General features: G+C 41.7%; 1 protein-coding gene across 1 annotated transcript in view; it reads right to left on the bottom strand.

The window, feature by feature from the left end:
- Positions 1-17,830, bottom strand: part of FAM107B (family with sequence similarity 107 member B) — a 61,665-nt gene that overhangs the window by 6,143 nt on the left and 37,692 nt on the right. The window contains exon 2 of the mRNA XM_058804874.1: positions 3,036-3,219. Within this exon, the coding sequence (XP_058660857.1) occupies positions 3,036-3,163 (128 nt within the window). The 5' untranslated portion in view covers positions 3,164-3,219. The remainder of the gene's footprint in view (positions 1-3,035; positions 3,220-17,830) is intronic.

Below are 17,830 nucleotides of genomic sequence, written 5' to 3'. Positions count from 1 at the left end.
GAAATTTGTCTTTGTTATTGTTGTCTTTCCTGGGAAGACAATTATGTGAAAGCATCCAGCGTTAAGTTTAACATCAACCATTTTTTATTTCAACTTTAAGAAATTCAATAACCTGAATAAGCTTTCAGGAAGAGTATTTTTATCCTTCCTACTTGCTATACATCTGTGGTTTCCTAATTATTCATTAATATGCATATCTGACAGCATGTCCAATAAAACATTAAAATGCCATTTTATGGTGGCATCTAGGAATTACTCCATATATTATGCAACACTCTCTCCCTGTAGATACCCTGACAGCAAAATCAAATATTTAGCAACACCAAATGCTGTTCCCTATTTCACATAATAGATCTCATGGCCTGAGTGCAACAGAAGCTACAAGGCTGTGCTCATATTTTATGTTTCATGCTATTTTAATTACATTTTAGCACATAAAACTGAAGTCAGGCAGGAAAAACTGGAGTCATTCTTCACTACCACTACGACTACTACTACTGGATTGGTGAGAGCAGAGTCAGTGGAAGCTCCCACACTGGCAATCAGGAGCCAAAACAGCCACAAACCAGGGAGCAGCTGCTAAGTAACATCACTGTTGCTGCTTTTCTCACTGAGGATGCACCATAACAAAGCACAGGCACTGACTGGTTCAGATGTGCTGTAACAAAGGGAACACACAAAAGCTACAAGAAAATAAACCCCTCAGTCCAACCAGGTGGGGGTGGCAGCTCTGTAACAGAGCTATAAAGTCGATCCTGTTTCCACTGTTAGGTAAAAAGGAAAAGCAACAAACTGGTGGGTACTGGACTAACTGGGGTCTTGTATCCCCTCCTGGTGACTGTTCTGGTTAAATCACAAATCCTAAGGCTTTGATATACAGCAAGCAAAGTGTGTTACAACACAAGTGAGAGCTGACAGGGCTAAAACCTCTGGAAGGGACAGCACCAATATTCTGCAGAGCTGAGGTTTACTCCTAATAAGGAAAAACAATTTAAGTGACCAATGCCTTGAGGTAGCACCACCTGAATCCCTTTTTTTCCCCTCCATTACAATTACCCTTTCTGCAAGTAAATAACTACATCACTTCTAGACCTGACAGACACTCCTCACAGTGGAGAATGACTGGACCAGTACTAACATCTTCCAACTTTCTGGCTGTTCAGAGCTGATGGGTCCAAAAAGTGAAGCTGCTGATGTCTGCACTGAGTCTTTGCAACAAAATAAGCAGCATGTTAAGCAGACTTCTATAAGAGCACTGAAAGTCCTCCTTACACTTGAAAATTTGCTGTAACAAAGCAGAACAGAGCCTAATATCTACATTACTGAAAAGCCTCCAATCAGAGCTCCTACAGTGACACAAAGCACAGAAGACTAACCCTCCTCTAAAGGATACCAATTTTTCTGCTGGTGAAAATCCTCACAGTATTTATTTCTGCAGCAATAAATAAGAATCTAAAATTACCAGCTGCAGCTAATCAAAATTACAATAAGAGAAGAGAGGGTATTGAGGTCTGCACAACTTTTCTGTGTAATAGGATATTTTCCTAGAAGAAAAGAACTCCATACTATTTTAAAGTGCTTTATGCTTTCATAAACTTAAAAGAAAAAAAAAAATAGTCCTAATTTATTGCAGCCTCCACATCCTCTAGATTAAGATCATCAGGAAACTTCAACTATTTCTCTTTCAATGACTATAAACTCCTTGGTGCCAGGAACTGACTTTGATGTTTAATCCCATTAACAAAAAATAGGACAAACACCTATTTAGGCCAGTTTCTTCCAATTCAGTTGGCATTCTGTAAAATATCTTTCCTTCTTCATCACTAAAGAAATGCTATATTGTGTATGCAATTCATTTAGAATTAAGTCTCTAAGCCCAGCATATGTGAGGATTTTGCTACTACATATAAAAAGACCCATTCTCCCCTCAAAATATTACAGTGCTAAAGGATTAAAAAAAAAAAAAGAGAGAGAAAAACTGCCATAATGTGACTCTTCCTGCCAAATACACAAATCCACTTGTGCTGGAGTAGCCAAATTCATGGGTTTTTACTCTTCTTTATCAAAGTCCTAGGTCTCAAAAAGTCAGATTGGCTGCTACCACCAGCTTTCTGCCCAAATGCACTCTGAAATACAGTTATTCCACTTCTATTTTATAGATCCCCACATTTTGCCTTTGTAAAGTCCATTTTGGGTGTCTTCAATGCAACAAATCACCAACTGATATCATAGTTGGTTTCTGTTGGTTTAAACAAAGCAGCATCAACAGATTTTCTGCCTTTTCCTCCACCAGGTGGTCTGGTGGCTATTTTCTTAATGTGCTTTCTAAGTGACTTCTCTGTTGCTGAAGAGATTTATTAACAGAACTTCAGCTATTTCTGGGCCAGGTGCTTGTGTCTCTGAAGTTGATGAAATGAAGACATGGTTGTTTACATCTCTAAAAGCAATATACAGAGCAACAGCTGTGCATCCCATCCCAGAGAGGGGCAGGCAGCATTTGCAAAACACACAAAGAAACACTTGTGCAGCAGCAGAGCAGGCCCCAGACTATCACACTGCATTGTAAGACAGATCAAATAAGTGGAGAACAGTTGCATGTGAAATAAACTATGATTTCTCTGATTTAAGAGAAATGGCCTCATAAACTCAGTGCACTGGTGAAAGCTCACAGATTTTATCATCCAACGCTTAACAGCAAAATTTTGTCAAATATTTGATAACATTAAGAGTACAAGATAAATTACAGTGGCCAAGTAACTCATATGAAATGTAACAGAGGAGAACTGAACTGCTTCCTCTCAAAACTGACCCTCTGAGTATTTACAAAAACAAAATGAGAAGCCTTCTAAGGCAAGCTTTTGCACTGAAACTCAAACAGAAATAAATGCCATGGTTAAGAATCAGAGTCTTTCAATTTACAAGACCTGACCCAAAAAAAAGTGCCTGCTGGGGACTTAGCTTCATTTTGATGAAACTAAAATTCCAGTTGTGTGTTTGGGGTGGGAGAGTGGCAAAAGTGATTTTTAGACTCTTACCTTTTCTGATTCATAAGCAGCTCTCGATGGAGATCTTGATGATTCCGGGATGACTTCACAGGATTAATTAATTTCTGAGGTCTAATTAATTCAGGATTGTCATCATCTATGTAGTCTGGTTCAGCCATAATCTTTCTTGGAATGGGAAATGGATCTTTGGGTTCAGTGTCCTTGTTCACAGTATCTGTAAAATGGGAAAAACTGTAGTGAATCTACACTGAAAGACCTTTTAAAGATGTCCTAAACAACAAAGGCAGCATATTACACTGGCAGCAGTCATGCTTTTGCTGGATTAGTTTTTTCTGTAGAAAGTAAAGGCTCTCAGAGAAAACATCAGTAGCATTTTTTAAATGGGCAGCAATTCTATAACAATGGCATCTCCAACAGCCTTCATCCAGTGACTTGGAGACAAGTTTCCCCCTTTTTGAGAAGAACTTGACAAATAATTTAGTTTAAGTGTGTGAAGAGCCTTATTGATTTTAATAAGCTGATTCAGATGAAACATTTTTTGATCAGTAGTACTGAGACCCTAAAGACATTTTAAATGCTGTCTGTATTAAATGCTGTGAATGTGTATCAAAAGCAAAGTCTCATTTTGTGCTGTCAGTGTCACATCAGCTGTGGGGAAAATGCCTCTGTGGATAAGCAAGCCCTGAACTGTATAGAGCAAAGCTTCCATGTGGAAATGGCCAAATCTGCAATTCTTTGTGATGGGGGACTGACTTCTGAGTGGCAAAGCTGAGGAGAAAAAAGTTAGGTGACGTTGTTCTTTAAAGGCTGTATTCCACCCAGTGAAAATCCACAGAAATCCACTGACCTGAAGACAATGAATTATGATTTATTTAATTTGGAAAAGTGGCACTTTCCTATCCTACTATAGAAAACTTATCTGCTCATCAAATCACAACGTTTTAAATCAACAGCTGACAAGTAAATGATGGCTTTTCAAATAATTCCTATGTGACCATTGATACCCCTTTCCATTAAAAAGCACAAGATAACCAGCATCCAAAACACGTTCAGGGAAATTCTGTTTCTCTTCACTGTAGTGAAAACCTGTACACAGAATTTGCAATTGTCAGTTTGATGAAACGTTGGCCCCTCAAAAATAATCTCACAGCATGTGGGTTTACAGACATGCATCAATGGGACAGGAAAGAAAAGGCAAGAGCCTTCCATTCTCCTGACTAGCAGAACAGCTGAATGCTGCACACTGTACCCACAGGGCTAAGGGACAACCCAGAGAATCACTGGGATTTGCTGTGCTCTTTCCAGCAAAAGCTGAATAAGGGCTTTAATTCACATCCCATTGTTACCAGCCCTTCCCTCCCTGTCTCACCCCATGGGCTACAAAACCTATGTTCAGCTGCAGATTAATCCCTGAGCTATTTTCTTTCAGTAGGAATCTCATACTGCTGCTCAGGTCTGACCAAATCCACTTGATATGGCAGAAAGATTTTCACTTAATACTTCAGGAGATTAAAACTGAACAGTACCACCATCACCCAGCTGCAGCTGCTTGCAGGTGAGGAAGCAAAACACCATGGAAGTTCTCAGCAGATGCAAGAAGGTCATTCAAGATGTGAATGTGTCCAGCAGACCTGGCAAAGCTCTTTCAGCTTCTTTTTTTAGAATGGATGATGTGAACTGTGTGTTAGTGGTGTTACATCTCACACACCAAATTTCTGTGGAGCAACTTCAATGAGAAACAGCTCACCAGTGTGAGCTGCTCTCAGGGTGGCTCCTTCATGGGTTCTTCAAGTTCATATAAAGAATTTTTGAGTTTTGTGAGGGTGTCAGGTCTCACAGGGGACCTCTGAAACTACTATAAAAGTTGTGCACAGTTCAAAGCTATGGAAATGTATTGCTGTACATGGCAGAAACCTCTTAGTGACACTGATCATGCAATAAGAAAACCTCTCCTGTCACCCCATCAGAGTCCTTGCTTCAAATCAAGCAACCAGCTATCACCACACATGGCAAATACACAGGATCACTGGAAAATAGGCCACAAGAAGCTTGGAAGACTTCTAATTCAGCCTCCTCCTGAGAGCAGGAACAGCTATGAGATCAGAGCAGCTTGCTCAGGACATTTCCCAGTAGGACCCTGAAGATCCCCAAGGCTGCAGAGCCTCTGTGGATGCCCCCCTCACACCCACAGCTGAACCTCTTGTTTCAGCTCCAGCCTGCAGCCTCTCATGCCCCAGCCATGCACTCTGGTGAGGAGCCTGCGTCACTCTCCTTGGAAAGCACCTTGGAAAGGCACAGGGGCTGCTGCTGGTCCTGCCAAACCTCTGTTCTGGCTGAGCCAGCCCAGCTCCCTCGGCCTCCACCACAGCTCATCTTGGGGGCCCTTGGCAAAAATCACATCTCAGATCTCTCACTGCTCCACAGCATGCCATATAAAAACCAAAAACAGCCCCCAAAATCCCTCAATACCACTCAGCATCAGGCTGTTAACATCTGTAGAGGTCTATTCCCTTTAGCACAGACAGGGAGTAAACCAGCTGCAGTTCTTTTCTTACATAATGATCATTCTTAAGGACATTTCATTCTTCCTCAGTGTTCACATCAAGCTTATCACATCTAAATAACTCAAATATTACATACCCAACCTCCACCCAAAATAAACCTTCTCTGTAAATATTTGTTTTGCTTCACTCCTCTATCAGTTCTGTTGCACTGATGGACCTGTGAGTCTTGTGGAAGCTATTTATCATCAACAGCTCTCTTTTAAAGTAAATCCAAAAATAACCTGCTGCTTCTTCAAAATAATTCTTGTTTTCTTAGGTGGAGATGAAAAACACAGAATTACTCTACAACTGCCATAAACAATGTACAATTTTCTTGACACAAGCCCCAGAAAAACAATTTGATTCAATCATTTCTCAAAGTGTGGTGCTGTAATTTGCAGCACATCGATTTGGTTTGAGCAAGCCCTTAAAGAGAAGTTTATTTATTCTTCCTTCTTCTGTCCCATCACTATTTTTAAAACATGTATTCAACTCAGAGGTCAGGAATCGTGGTTTCCCACTGTAACATGAACTCTACTAGCAGCAAACATGAATGAATAAAAACTCTCCTGGGAAAAGAAGAGTTTTTCCATGTGTGATTTAGCTGCAAATGACTTCAACTAGGATTTCCAAATAGAGCCAGCAACACAGGGCACCCAGTTCCCACTCTGGGAATTCTCTCACACCCCTGGCAAACCTCAGCCTGGCTGGTGGCCACTGACAAAGGCCTGCACAGTCACTGTGTAATATTATATGCAAACAATACAATTAAGATAAGGTGATCTCTACCCACACCCTGTCAAAGCTAACATTTACAAAGCACAGGCAAGTTGCACATAAAAAGGAAACTGAGGCACAAAGGATTCACCACTCCAAGAGCAGACAGGAACAGAGCAGTTTATCCCCAGAGTTTCATTCTGAGGTTCAGCCTCACACCAATAAACTAGTCAAGCTCAATGACAGAATCCCTTAAAAGTCCTTAAACAAGTTTAATCAATGTTCAAGCAATAACAATTAAATCATTATTAATTCCATGAGTCTCTAGTGCTCATAACCACAAAAGTCACAGCCCATAAAGCTGCTTTCAGATCATCACTAGGTGCTACAGTGGGACATTAATAATCCAAATAATCACTTAGCAAGGATATGCTGCCTGAAGAGCATCCGAGAGGCTCCTTTTAACCATCTGCTGCTCCATGATCGACTGAGAATGCACAATCCATGGCTGTGTTTCCTTGTTACCTCACTCCAAATAAAGGGGATTTGGATTCAGGGAATGTTTTAGCTGAGCTTGGCTCAAGTTTAATACACCCACTCCTTTGGCAGGTGCTTTCCCAGTGCATGTGCTGAATTAGCTGTTACTGCACAAGCAGCACAAAAGCATTTATCTACCTTAATTTGTTGTGCCTGAGTAACCAACACAGCCTTTGTCCACCACTTCTTTGGTGTATGTGGATTTTGATCCACAGAGAGAAAGAATAAACTGGGGATCCTGCATGGAAGAGGAATTTTAACTCCTCAGACAACTGCAAGGCAATTTCAACATCCCACTAGACAAAGAAAATGCCTCTGTAGAAAAACTGCTTCAGGTATTGTCCCAGACAGAAGTTTAAAGTTTCCAGACAAAAAGATGCTCCTGGAGTAACCAACAAATATCTCAGCCTTGAAGAGCCAAGACCAAGTGGACACATACTTGCAACTCTCATTTTGATTTCCTTGGAGCATGAGTGGGTCCAGGGAAAACAGAAAAGACCCTTCAAAAATTGGTCCTGCTGAAGAGATACAACCAAACCAGGGCATGCCAGAAGTGTGAGTCACATCTGGGGGAACATGTCCAGCAGATACCTTTGCTTCCAATATTATTTACTTTTTATTCTATCTACAGAGGGCTTTTTCCAGCAAAAGTCCCTTAATGGTAGTAACACTGGAAACGTGTACAGAGAGAACTACACACAGATACCAGTGTTGTTAACAGATATCTTAACAATGCCAGGTTAAGGATTCAGCAGCTGCCAGTTTTTGCTACAACAGGGCTCCCATGGCTTCCACAGGAGAAAGAAATTCATAAAAAAATCAAAACCAAACAAAAAAACAAAACAAAACAAACCCCCCAACCCTCTCATGGTTATATGGCATTTAGGGAATTGCATTTATTTTCTATCTGATATTTTTCATAGCAGAAATCACTTTCTACATATGGAATCTGAATATAAAAATTCCTGTGAGACACCATATATTTATATTATTATACATATATATGGCATTTTCACCCTTCAAATGAGTCCCACAATTATTTCCAGCTGTGAAAGCAGAGGTAGAGTTGAGGCCCCTTAAAAAGCAGATAAATAAATGCCTAAAAATACCAACAGACATGAAAATAATAGACTATACTAGATCCAAAACTTACATTAAGCCTAAATTCACGTGATTTCCTTTTTACTTTAATAAATTCTTGAACTAATATCTTCCACAGGAGCACTAGCTCAAACACTGAATACCTCCTGAAAATTTTATTCTTGAAAAAGCTTTAACATCTGTTCTGGGCTGTACTGTAAACCATCAAACACTTTGTTTTAAGACTTACATTTTTAGCTTTTTAAACTACCGTGCAGACTTGCAGTTTGCTACAAGTAACCCAAAGGCATTCTTGGGGAAAAAAAAATCTTGTTTTACTCTTCCCCTTCCAATTTCAAGAGGAATTGAAATAAAAATTCTTCAGCACGTTTCTGCTCAGATGTTACATGACCAAGTACTACCTTGCATCAGCCAGTTTGGGTAGAAAGCAAAAGAGCTGCTTAAATGCAGGGTGTGCTTTGCAGGCAGCACCTCAGCACTGTTTGAACATGAAAGCTCACACTGCTATCTCCTTTATCTGTATGCTCTCAGTGCAGTAAGAGGCACTCCACTAGAGAGATTTACTTGATTAATCCTTGATTATAGATATCATTAATAATTTCCCACAGTTCACCCTTTAGTTCAAAGGAAGAGTTCCTGAAAACAGAATACAAAATACTTTTCCCCAGCCGAGATGCTCAAGTCAGACACCAACAAAGGAATTTGACTCTTACTCATACTGTCTTTTGTGGCTGAAAGGGAGGATGGAGTTTGGGCCATGGCAAAACACAGCTACACTCACTGCCTGAGGAGGGAGAGGGGAGGACCAGAGAGGTCCTGGTGGCTGCAACTCCTCCCAGCCCCTCGTTCTTTGTTCAAAAGGCTGCCACCTCCCAGGGGAAGATCTGAAGAGTATTGTCTTCACCTGCCTCAAAATCAAACACATGCAGGGCAGCATGAACCTGGGATTGCCCACTGAGCACTGTCTTGCTAACAGGTTACTTCCTACACTACTGCTCTTCAAAATTAACATCATGGAGCTTTTAAATCCTTTAGCAGACATCTGGCTTTTGTTTATAGCTCCACAGAGGAGAGGAGAGGAGAGGGAGAGGGAGAGGGAGAGGGAGAGGAGAGGAGAGGAGAGGAGAGGAGAGGAGAGGAGAGGAGAGGAGAGGAGAGGAGAGGAGAGGAGAGGAGAGGAGAGGAGAGGAGAGGAGAGGAGAGGAGAGGAGAGGAGAGAAGAGAAGAGAAGAGAAGAGAAGAGAAGAGAAGAGAAGAGAAGAGAAGAGAAGAGAAGAGAAGAGAAGAGAAGAGAAGAGAAGAGAAGAGAAGAGAAGAGAAGAGAAGAGAAGAGAAGAGAAGAGAAGAGAAGAGAAGAGAATCTTAGAAATTACCACGTGTTTCTGCAAGGCCAATCTCACTGCTTCTTGTGGACTTCAAAATCTCACATCCCATTCCAAAGCTGACAAAGTTCTGTCCATGCCATGCCAGGACAGTTTAATTCACAGCACTCCCCTGACACGAGGTATCATGGCTTCATTAGTTCCACAGCTGCCAAAAGACTGGCAGACCACATAGAATTCTCTCAGGAACAAGGCTCACTTGATTAGGGCAGTCCAAAGCAATCTCAGTGATGTCAAGGATATGGAAAGAAGCAGAGCTGGCTGGCTCCTGAAGCTGTTCCTGTTGTCACTTTAGACGATATTAAAATGACCTAACCCACTCAAAATCTGAAGGAAATCCAGTTAACACTCATTTTCTTCCCTTAAGTACTGCTGAGAGTAACATCAACAAAGCACAGATAAAACATCCAATAAATGAGAAACCAGAAGAAAGAGGGTCATTTTAAAGATGTTTGCATTGGCACTGACACCTAAAGGAAGGCAGAGTGCAAGATCTGGGTCAGTGTTACAATTCTCTCAAATGCAGAGCTGCTCATGGCTCTTATTCAATTTAAACTGCACCAGGCAATCTCTGATCCAGGGCTTTGAAGTTCAGTCAAGTCTTGGGTGTGGAGGGAACAGCCTTGACCCCCAGAGAGGCAAAGGCCTGGAGAGCAGTGCTGGTGAGGACAAACTGGCTCCTTCCTCTTGGTGTATAGTTTACTTGGGAAAGAGATGCAAGACACAAACAGCCTTAAGAATGGCCTCACACCTTCCACTAAAAACCTTAATGGGAAGAATTTGTATTAATCCTACAGAAATTTTCCTCAGGCTGCAAAATCTGCAAGGAAGAATGCAAGAAAGAAATGCAACTACTTAGAGCTGATCGTTTCAGCAGGTTTGAAAGCCTCTGCCATTGGCTTTCAAACCAGCTGAAAGGCTCAGCTCTGAATAGCTGCATTTCTTTCTTCACTTGTTTGGTTAAAACACTGAAGAGGTGTCAGGACTTCACTGTGTAATGAGAGGCAGAAGACAGAAAGAAAGAAAGAGCCTCTCCCCTCCTGCTGCAAGAAGAGGTCTGCACACAAGGTGCTTTAAGAATACTGAGAGAGGAAAAGATGGAGACCTTCCAAAAGGTCCCCTTTTTGTCAGACACAGGCAAAACTCAGATGGTGACTTTCACTGCAACAAACTACTTAATCTAATTTGTAATACAGGCAGTAGAAAAGACAGACACAGGATGAAGAGCAGCACACTGAACAGCACTCATCTTCCCTAAATCCTGGTGTGTGATGCACCCACTGTAACACCATGGTTCAGTCTGGGACTAACAGCAGATAACACACACTGTGCATCTTACATCACCTGTCTTTCCTAATTCTCTACATATTTCTTAAGGACTTTATATTCCCCATACTCATTTTTCTCAGGTGTTGTGGTGTGCTGTAATGCCCCATTTTAGACTTCCAGGTCACTTCCCCAGGTGTGCCTATACCTGTCTCCCTTCCCCTTGCCCCCATGCTGAGTGAGTCCTGTCAATCAGGCGTAACATTCCAGCAAGGCGTCGTGTGGTTGGTCAAGTTCAAAGGACGCCCCTCAGGCCCAGGGGTCATTGGCCTGTCTGGGTGTCAATCCCCCCCCGAGACCCTGCCCCTCTCACCTGGTTGGTGCTCACCTGTTCCCTCCCCTCCCCTGTCCCTGAGCTTAAAAAGGCGATCAGACCATGCGGCCGGGATTCTGTTGGAGCAGTTGCCTACATTCAGACCTCTGTAACCATGGAATAAACCTCTGGATTTAAACCCTCCAGCAGAATCCATCTCTTTTTCTCTTCACCACCGCCTGAAGCCGTTCCTCCTGAGGTAAACGGAGTTCCTAACAAGCCTGGACTTGTTCAGTGCCCAGCTGCAATCTCCAGCAAGCCAAGGTATCTCTGGGGTGACACACCACAGCTGCTGCCTTTGGCCCAGCAGCGAGGGCCAGACTGGCCCAGGCACTATCTAACTGGTAATATTGGGATTCATATTCCAATACTCAGGATCCTGTGATTATCTAAATCCCAAGACTGGGATTTTAGGGCTGGGCATGTGGAAAGCCATTCTGATGGAGACCCAGGGGTTTGGACACCAAAAGGCCCTAAGTGACTACAGTGCTTTTGCCCTGCAGAACAATAGCATTTTTGCACACCCTGCTGTCCTCTCATCTATGTCAGTCCTTTGCAAGGAATAAATCATGACTGACAAAGGCACACAACTGAATATACACATAACTTCCACCAAAACACTACACAGGTAATTATAGCACAGTAACATGATTTTCAGGAGATGGTAATTGAAATTATGCCTCTTAGGAAAGGCACTCAGCAGCACAGTTTGCCACTAGATTAATCCCCAAAGGTAAGAAGCAATTTATTTATACATGGGTCAACAGTGTTCACATGCAATTCTGGAATGACACATTTTTAAAAGAGATTTTAAGAGCAGAAAAGCAAACAAGATCAGTTTATACTCCCTGCAGCTACAGTGCACTATCAGTGCTGCAGACCCATCAATGTGGACCACTAAAATAAAATCAGGGCAACTTTGTTTGAATCAAATTTTCCTACATTGAAACATGGGATGCTGCATGAAAACTGAGCTTTGATTTAAAAGGAGTAGTCCAAAGAGCAAGGGGAGAGTTTCTTCAGGGCTTGACTGAAGCAAATGTTAAGAGCTATCAAACAGTGGCACCCAGTGGTAAAGGACTTCCTGCAAACAGGAACATGATGGAAAATCTCGGGAGGGAGAAGGGGGAAGACTGACCCAAATCCATGTTTATATACAAAAATGCTGAACTGAAAGAGCAAACATACCAAATCCCCCACAATTTCAGCAACCTAAGACATTCTATTTCTGCAAACATCAGCATTAGAGAATAGTGATTCTTCAAATACAAAAGGCTTAACAATAAACAGGTATTTCTGAGGGAGAGGGGGAAATCCAAAGCAGCCAACAGCCCCTTATCAATTGGGAGATTGCAAACATTTCAAACATCTGACTTGAGATACCTAAAAGGAGAGTGGTGAACCTCAAACAAATGCTGTTAAAATCTAGTTCAGCAGGATTCCTCCAGGGAAGAGAGAAACATGTTGGTAGTGGTTGTTTTTCCACTTGTTCTGTATTTTCTTCACCTGATCTAGAGAGAAAGATTAAAGACTAATGAGTGTCCCAGTGAGGTAAACAATGCCCAGGACCAAAGGGTGTAGGACATTCTCCTGGAACAGGAATCCTCTTCTGGATGCTGTTATGATAGTGAGGATGGTGATGATGGAGGGTCTTAGCAAATATCCAACCAGGCAGGAGTTTATATCAGACACAAGCCAAAAAGGTTAAAATTACCTTTTATATGTGGGAGAAAATTTGCAGCAAGAGAAGAGGCAGGGTACTTAGCAACCCTGTGAACATGACAAACAACAGCAAACAAACTGCACAGCAAACAAAGTTTTCTTTGTTAAAAAGAAATTAGGAAGTTAAAAAGCAAATGGAAGAGGAACATCTGTAAATGGGAGAATGTGTCCCATATTGAGGCTGTTCTAACAGCTCTGCTCATGTGGTTTTTAAGAAGTGAAGATTAATAACAGCTTAATAATTGTATAAGCAACAAGTCTGACAATGCTTTGAGAAATTTTGATGACTGGGTTTTGAGGCTAGAAAACAAATTACTAAAATAAAGAGTACTCATTTAAAGTGAGGGGAGTAAAGACAGTGATTTAGTAAAAGATTTGTGTTCAGCTGCACGGAGAGACCAAATTACAGGATTATAATTATCCCTTCTAGTTCTACAAATTTAAAATCTATGAGTGCAATTAATAAGTTTTTGCAAGGGGGTCAGAAGATTAAAATCTCTGCATTAATCAGGTAGTTATGCATTCAGGAGCTACAGCATCAAAATGAGACCAAGAAGCAAAGTGTTTCTCATGCTGCCTCAGTTACTCCAGTGCTGTAAATCCCCAAATCCTGCCAAAGGAGCACGGCAGGGATGCTGAGCCAGATTTTGCTCCGAGCCACGTGCTGCTCCTTAGGGCACAGCAGCATCCTGCCTGGAGTTAGGGCACAGCACGATCTGCTGAGCTGCCACAGCTCCCCTCCCCTCCGGGGCTTTCTGAATGACAACTTAAAAGGAATTCTAACCACCCATAAAAGAAGGCCATTTGCAACAAGTTTAAATACACTGACATAATGAAAACCACACAGTTCACTGCAGCTTGGCAGCCTCCTAAACAGACTCGTAGGTAGTTATGTAAAAGTTAAGTACTTCTTCAGACCGGGCAGATATGTATCAATTACCTGCCAACTCAACAACTCAAGCTCTTTTCATTTTCTAGGAAGAAACCCTTTTCCTAGGAGGAAAAAAAATGAAATCAGAACTAGCAAAGATTGCTTTTTCCCCTTCTCTTTGGTGACAAATGGCTCAGAGCAAGAATTCAGCCTCTGTTTTGATTTCTTAACACAGGGAGATTTCCTAGAAACAGACAAAAGGAAACAAAAAGAAATCATTTCCTTAAACCTATTGCTACTCCAAACACACACACTCCCAGCTTAATCACAGGAAAGAAATAAAACCTTCACCTCAAGGAGTTAGTTTTGGCTCAGGGAACTACATCCACATTCCAGCCTGCACTGTGTCCACAAAGAACACCTTTCCTTGCCCAGACCTGTTTTATTCACTCTCAGCTGGCACAGATAAATTTCAGTATGAGGCTCTGCACTGCAACTCTGTGGAAAAAGAAACCACTGCAAAGGAGGGAAAACAGAGCCTGAAGGAAAAAGCAGAAATGAGGACACCAGTGAAACTGATGACCAATCTTCTAAAAGTGAGGTAGAGTAAGAAATTTTTAAAAAAGGCTGTTCCACACCCTATTCATGACCTTAACCAAGAGCACGATGCTCTAATGGTTTGAAAGGATGGAGTGGGTGTAAGAATGCATGGTAGCCAGCACAAGCCTCCTGGAAACTACAAGTGGGCTTAGAACAGCCAAGCCCAATACACAAGGCTTAAAATACAACAGTGAACAACACAACATGCCACAGGGCATGGAGAGGAACATCATCTGCTCACTGCTTGATGGGAAGAATGAGAGCTCTGAAACCCAGGAATTTACAGAAAATAAAAACAGAGAAAAAAGTTGACACTCAGTCACATCTGTCAAATCTGGTGACTTTTCAGTGGTGCTCTTGATGAGCAGCTACAATCAGCAGCTTCTCCTGCAAGCTCATAAATCAGGAAGCTGTGGCACCAGGGCAGGGCTGAGTATCAGCCAGAGGGCTGCACATGAAAGGGCAGCGGAGGAAGGGCGTTGTTCTCTTAAAGAAACCAGCCTCCATCTGAACAGGACTGAGGTGTTATGCACACAACTGAGCTGCAATGAACATCCCAGAATGTCAATACCTAAAGCAAAAGCAGTCACACAAGCTTAGCATGAACACAAGGGAGATTTGAGCATATAATTTGGCAGAACAATTTGTTGTGTGTGGTGACATGGGACTGTTTCCAGGATGTTTACTGTCAACTTTTTCTCTTTCTTGTCTTTTTAGAAAGACTTGAAAAGGTTCAGGAAGGGAGAAACAGACCACCACTCCCTAATGCCTCCAGAAAGGAACTGTTTAACAAATTCCAAGTAGTTAGCAAAGAAGAGTAAGAAACTAGAAGGATGACCCCAATTCCTCCACAAAGGGATTGTTTGTTGAGCTTGTGAACTGGTGGCAGGAAAGGAATTTCCTACAATTGTTACCTTTCTGCTTGAGAGACCACCTGGAGGAAAGTCTCAGGTTGTCCTTCCTCAGCAGCACTTGTGGAGGGTGAGCTGGAGTTTGTAGGACCCCCCCACTCTGCTCCTCACATCCTTCTCCAGGGCTTTAGAGAGGGCAGTTCACTTGCCTGGTGCCCTACAGAAGTGGAACTGAACTGGAGCTAAACTTGAAATGCAAGAACTTTGAATTATGTAACTTGAACAAGAAGAAACCACTGAGTAGTCTTAAGAGGCACTACAAGGATCTCCAGCAAATGGTTAAAACAAACCACCTGCATCCCAAAACGTTTACACTGGTCACATAAAGGAAAATAAACTGTGCAAGCTCTTGCTTCTTCACGTTCAAAAATAAAGAAAAACTTTAAAGAAGCCAAAAACCAAAGGCTTGCAAAAGAAGACTTCAGTAGAGCCAAGAAAGGAGCTGAAAGCCTTTATCCTAACTTGCCTACAGCTGAGGAACAAAAGCAGTATGAGGTCACAGCCTGGCTCCTGCTAGTCAAGGTTCACAAAAGCAGCACACAGAGCTTCCAGAGCAGTGAGTGCCATTTGTCATTCACAGGGAGCCTGGAAGCCAGGTCTCTGAAAGAGGCTGCTGCCAGCCCCAAGACAAGAGGGCTTAAAAAAAGCCTCCTCACAAGCCTTGGAGCCCTCTTATTAACATCATTTCTCAGGTGACTCAGCTAACTCTACAACAGGCAGGCTGAAAAGCTGTCCTCTAGCTGGGTTTTACAGCAGCAGCCTAATTAATAGGATGAATACCTATTGACAGGCAATCACAGCCTCCAGTGCCAGCTGCACCTCTCCATGCCTGAAGCCAGTCCTGCTCTTTGTTCTGCTGCTGAAAACACAACTTGGAGCACTCTCAGCACCTGCTGGGCCTGCAACCAAAGAGGGGAAACTTTCAGGCAAGCAAACTTTCTATGTTGGCAATAACTGCATGTTAAAGATTCCTTAAAAATGTCACCATGCAGTGTCCTCAGCAGGATATCACCTCACTGTCTCAGACATTTGTAGAAAGAAGGAAGAAATGGCAAGAGGTGTTTCTGTCATCCTTTTCCTGATCTCTTTCAATAACTAAATGGGCTATTAAAAAATAAAACAACAAAAAAACACACACAGAAAAATTGTAATTAAAATTCCAATGAGCCCATGTAGCCTCCAAGACTTTTAAAAAAGCACACCTCTGTTTTACAAGGAGAAGTATTCCAACAAATGGTCACAGGTGAATAGTGGAAACATTTCCACATTTTTCAAGTGGAAACATTGTTCCTTGTCACATAGATCAAGCACTGCCCCTCATGCTTCCTGTCACTAAATTAATTTGTAGTTTTCTCTATCACAGCCTAACCTACAAAGATGTTATGGACTTACTAGAGGAACTTTCTTTATGACTAAGGGTGAAAGATGAACTGATATTTATGTAGGCATCTCATGCATTGCTGATTCCTGGAGCTGCACCTCACTGAGGGAAAGGTGATCTGCAAATGTGAGCTCTGTTTCTTAAAAAATAAAAGGAGGTGGAAGCCCCTTTACTGTAAAATCTTGAGCTGTTACTAGTCCCATAAACCTGAGCAAACCAGACCAAACTGCCACAACACTTTCAAACATTTTAACACAAGTTGCTCAAGTTCCTGCATGCACCACAGTTGTCTCTCATCTTACAACACAATCACTTTCTCAACCTGCTTGCTTAACAAGCAGTGGAGAACTCCACACTGCAAAGGAGAATATTAACATCTGCTTTTCTTAATTAGACAATCATACTTTGCCACGATTCACTGAGGAATTGTATTTTAAAACTGCAAAAAAAATACTGAATGAGGAGAATTCATCAAAATTTGAAGTAGCACTGTTCATTATAACAGGCTTGGTCACATCAGAGACTCAGTAGGAAAGCTGCCCCACAATTACAGTGAGGAACTGAGCCATGACAGAAGAGAGAGGCTGTATTCTCAGCTTTACCAAAAACTAGATTTGTGATGTTGAGCAAGTTGCTGAGCCTTAAATTACTCTGGAACAAGCTGTGGTTGTCAGTGCAAGACAACATTTTGGATACTGAATGCAGAGAGAGCAAGACAGGCTTTCTTGGATGAGCAAATCAATAAGAAACATCATAAATTACAACAACACTGTGCTTTGTTCTATTATAGGCAGCATTTTGTCAGACATTTTGGAGCCATTTCATGTTAACCACTCTTTTTTTTAGGTTTGAACAAAGGCTTGCTTAGAATCAAGAGGCAAAATCCAAACAGGTAATTTGCTGAAAGAAGTTTAGAAAATTAAACTGATGATGTTTAAAATAAGACACAAAGTTATGGATTAAGAGATACACAGAATAAAATTTAGAGAGATGTTAAGAGTTAATAACACAGAGGCTGTGAACTTCTTGGTGCTGCAAAACAAACGTCAGGGATTTACAAGTCTCATGCCTAAAGGATTGACGCTATTTTCACCCCAAGCCTATTTTTATGAATTTCTTCCTTCCCAAGTTATTACCAAACTCCCCAGTGATTTTTTTTTGTTATTTGTCTGTGGATTTCTCATCTCAACTACAAAAAGAGATAGATTAAACACATGCTTTTTTAAGCTGCACTAGTAAATATGTTCTCAGAAATGACTCCAAGACAAAAATCCACATTGAAAAGCTGGAATGAGAGCTGGGAGCCTGAGGGCCTTCCTATCCCACTGGTGAATACAGCACGTTCTTTTTGAGCATGTTTGTAATAAGACAGAGAGCCATTTGTCAAAATGTGTCCTCTTTAAAACAGTGTGTATTCCTCT

The sequence above is a fragment of the Ammospiza caudacuta genome, chromosome 5 (assembly GCF_027887145.1).
Source record: "Ammospiza caudacuta isolate bAmmCau1 chromosome 5, bAmmCau1.pri, whole genome shotgun sequence".
Taxonomy (NCBI): domain Eukaryota; kingdom Metazoa; phylum Chordata; class Aves; order Passeriformes; family Passerellidae; genus Ammospiza; species Ammospiza caudacuta.
The sequence above is the reverse complement of the archived record's forward strand: the minus strand, read 5'-3'. Positions and strand labels throughout refer to the sequence as shown.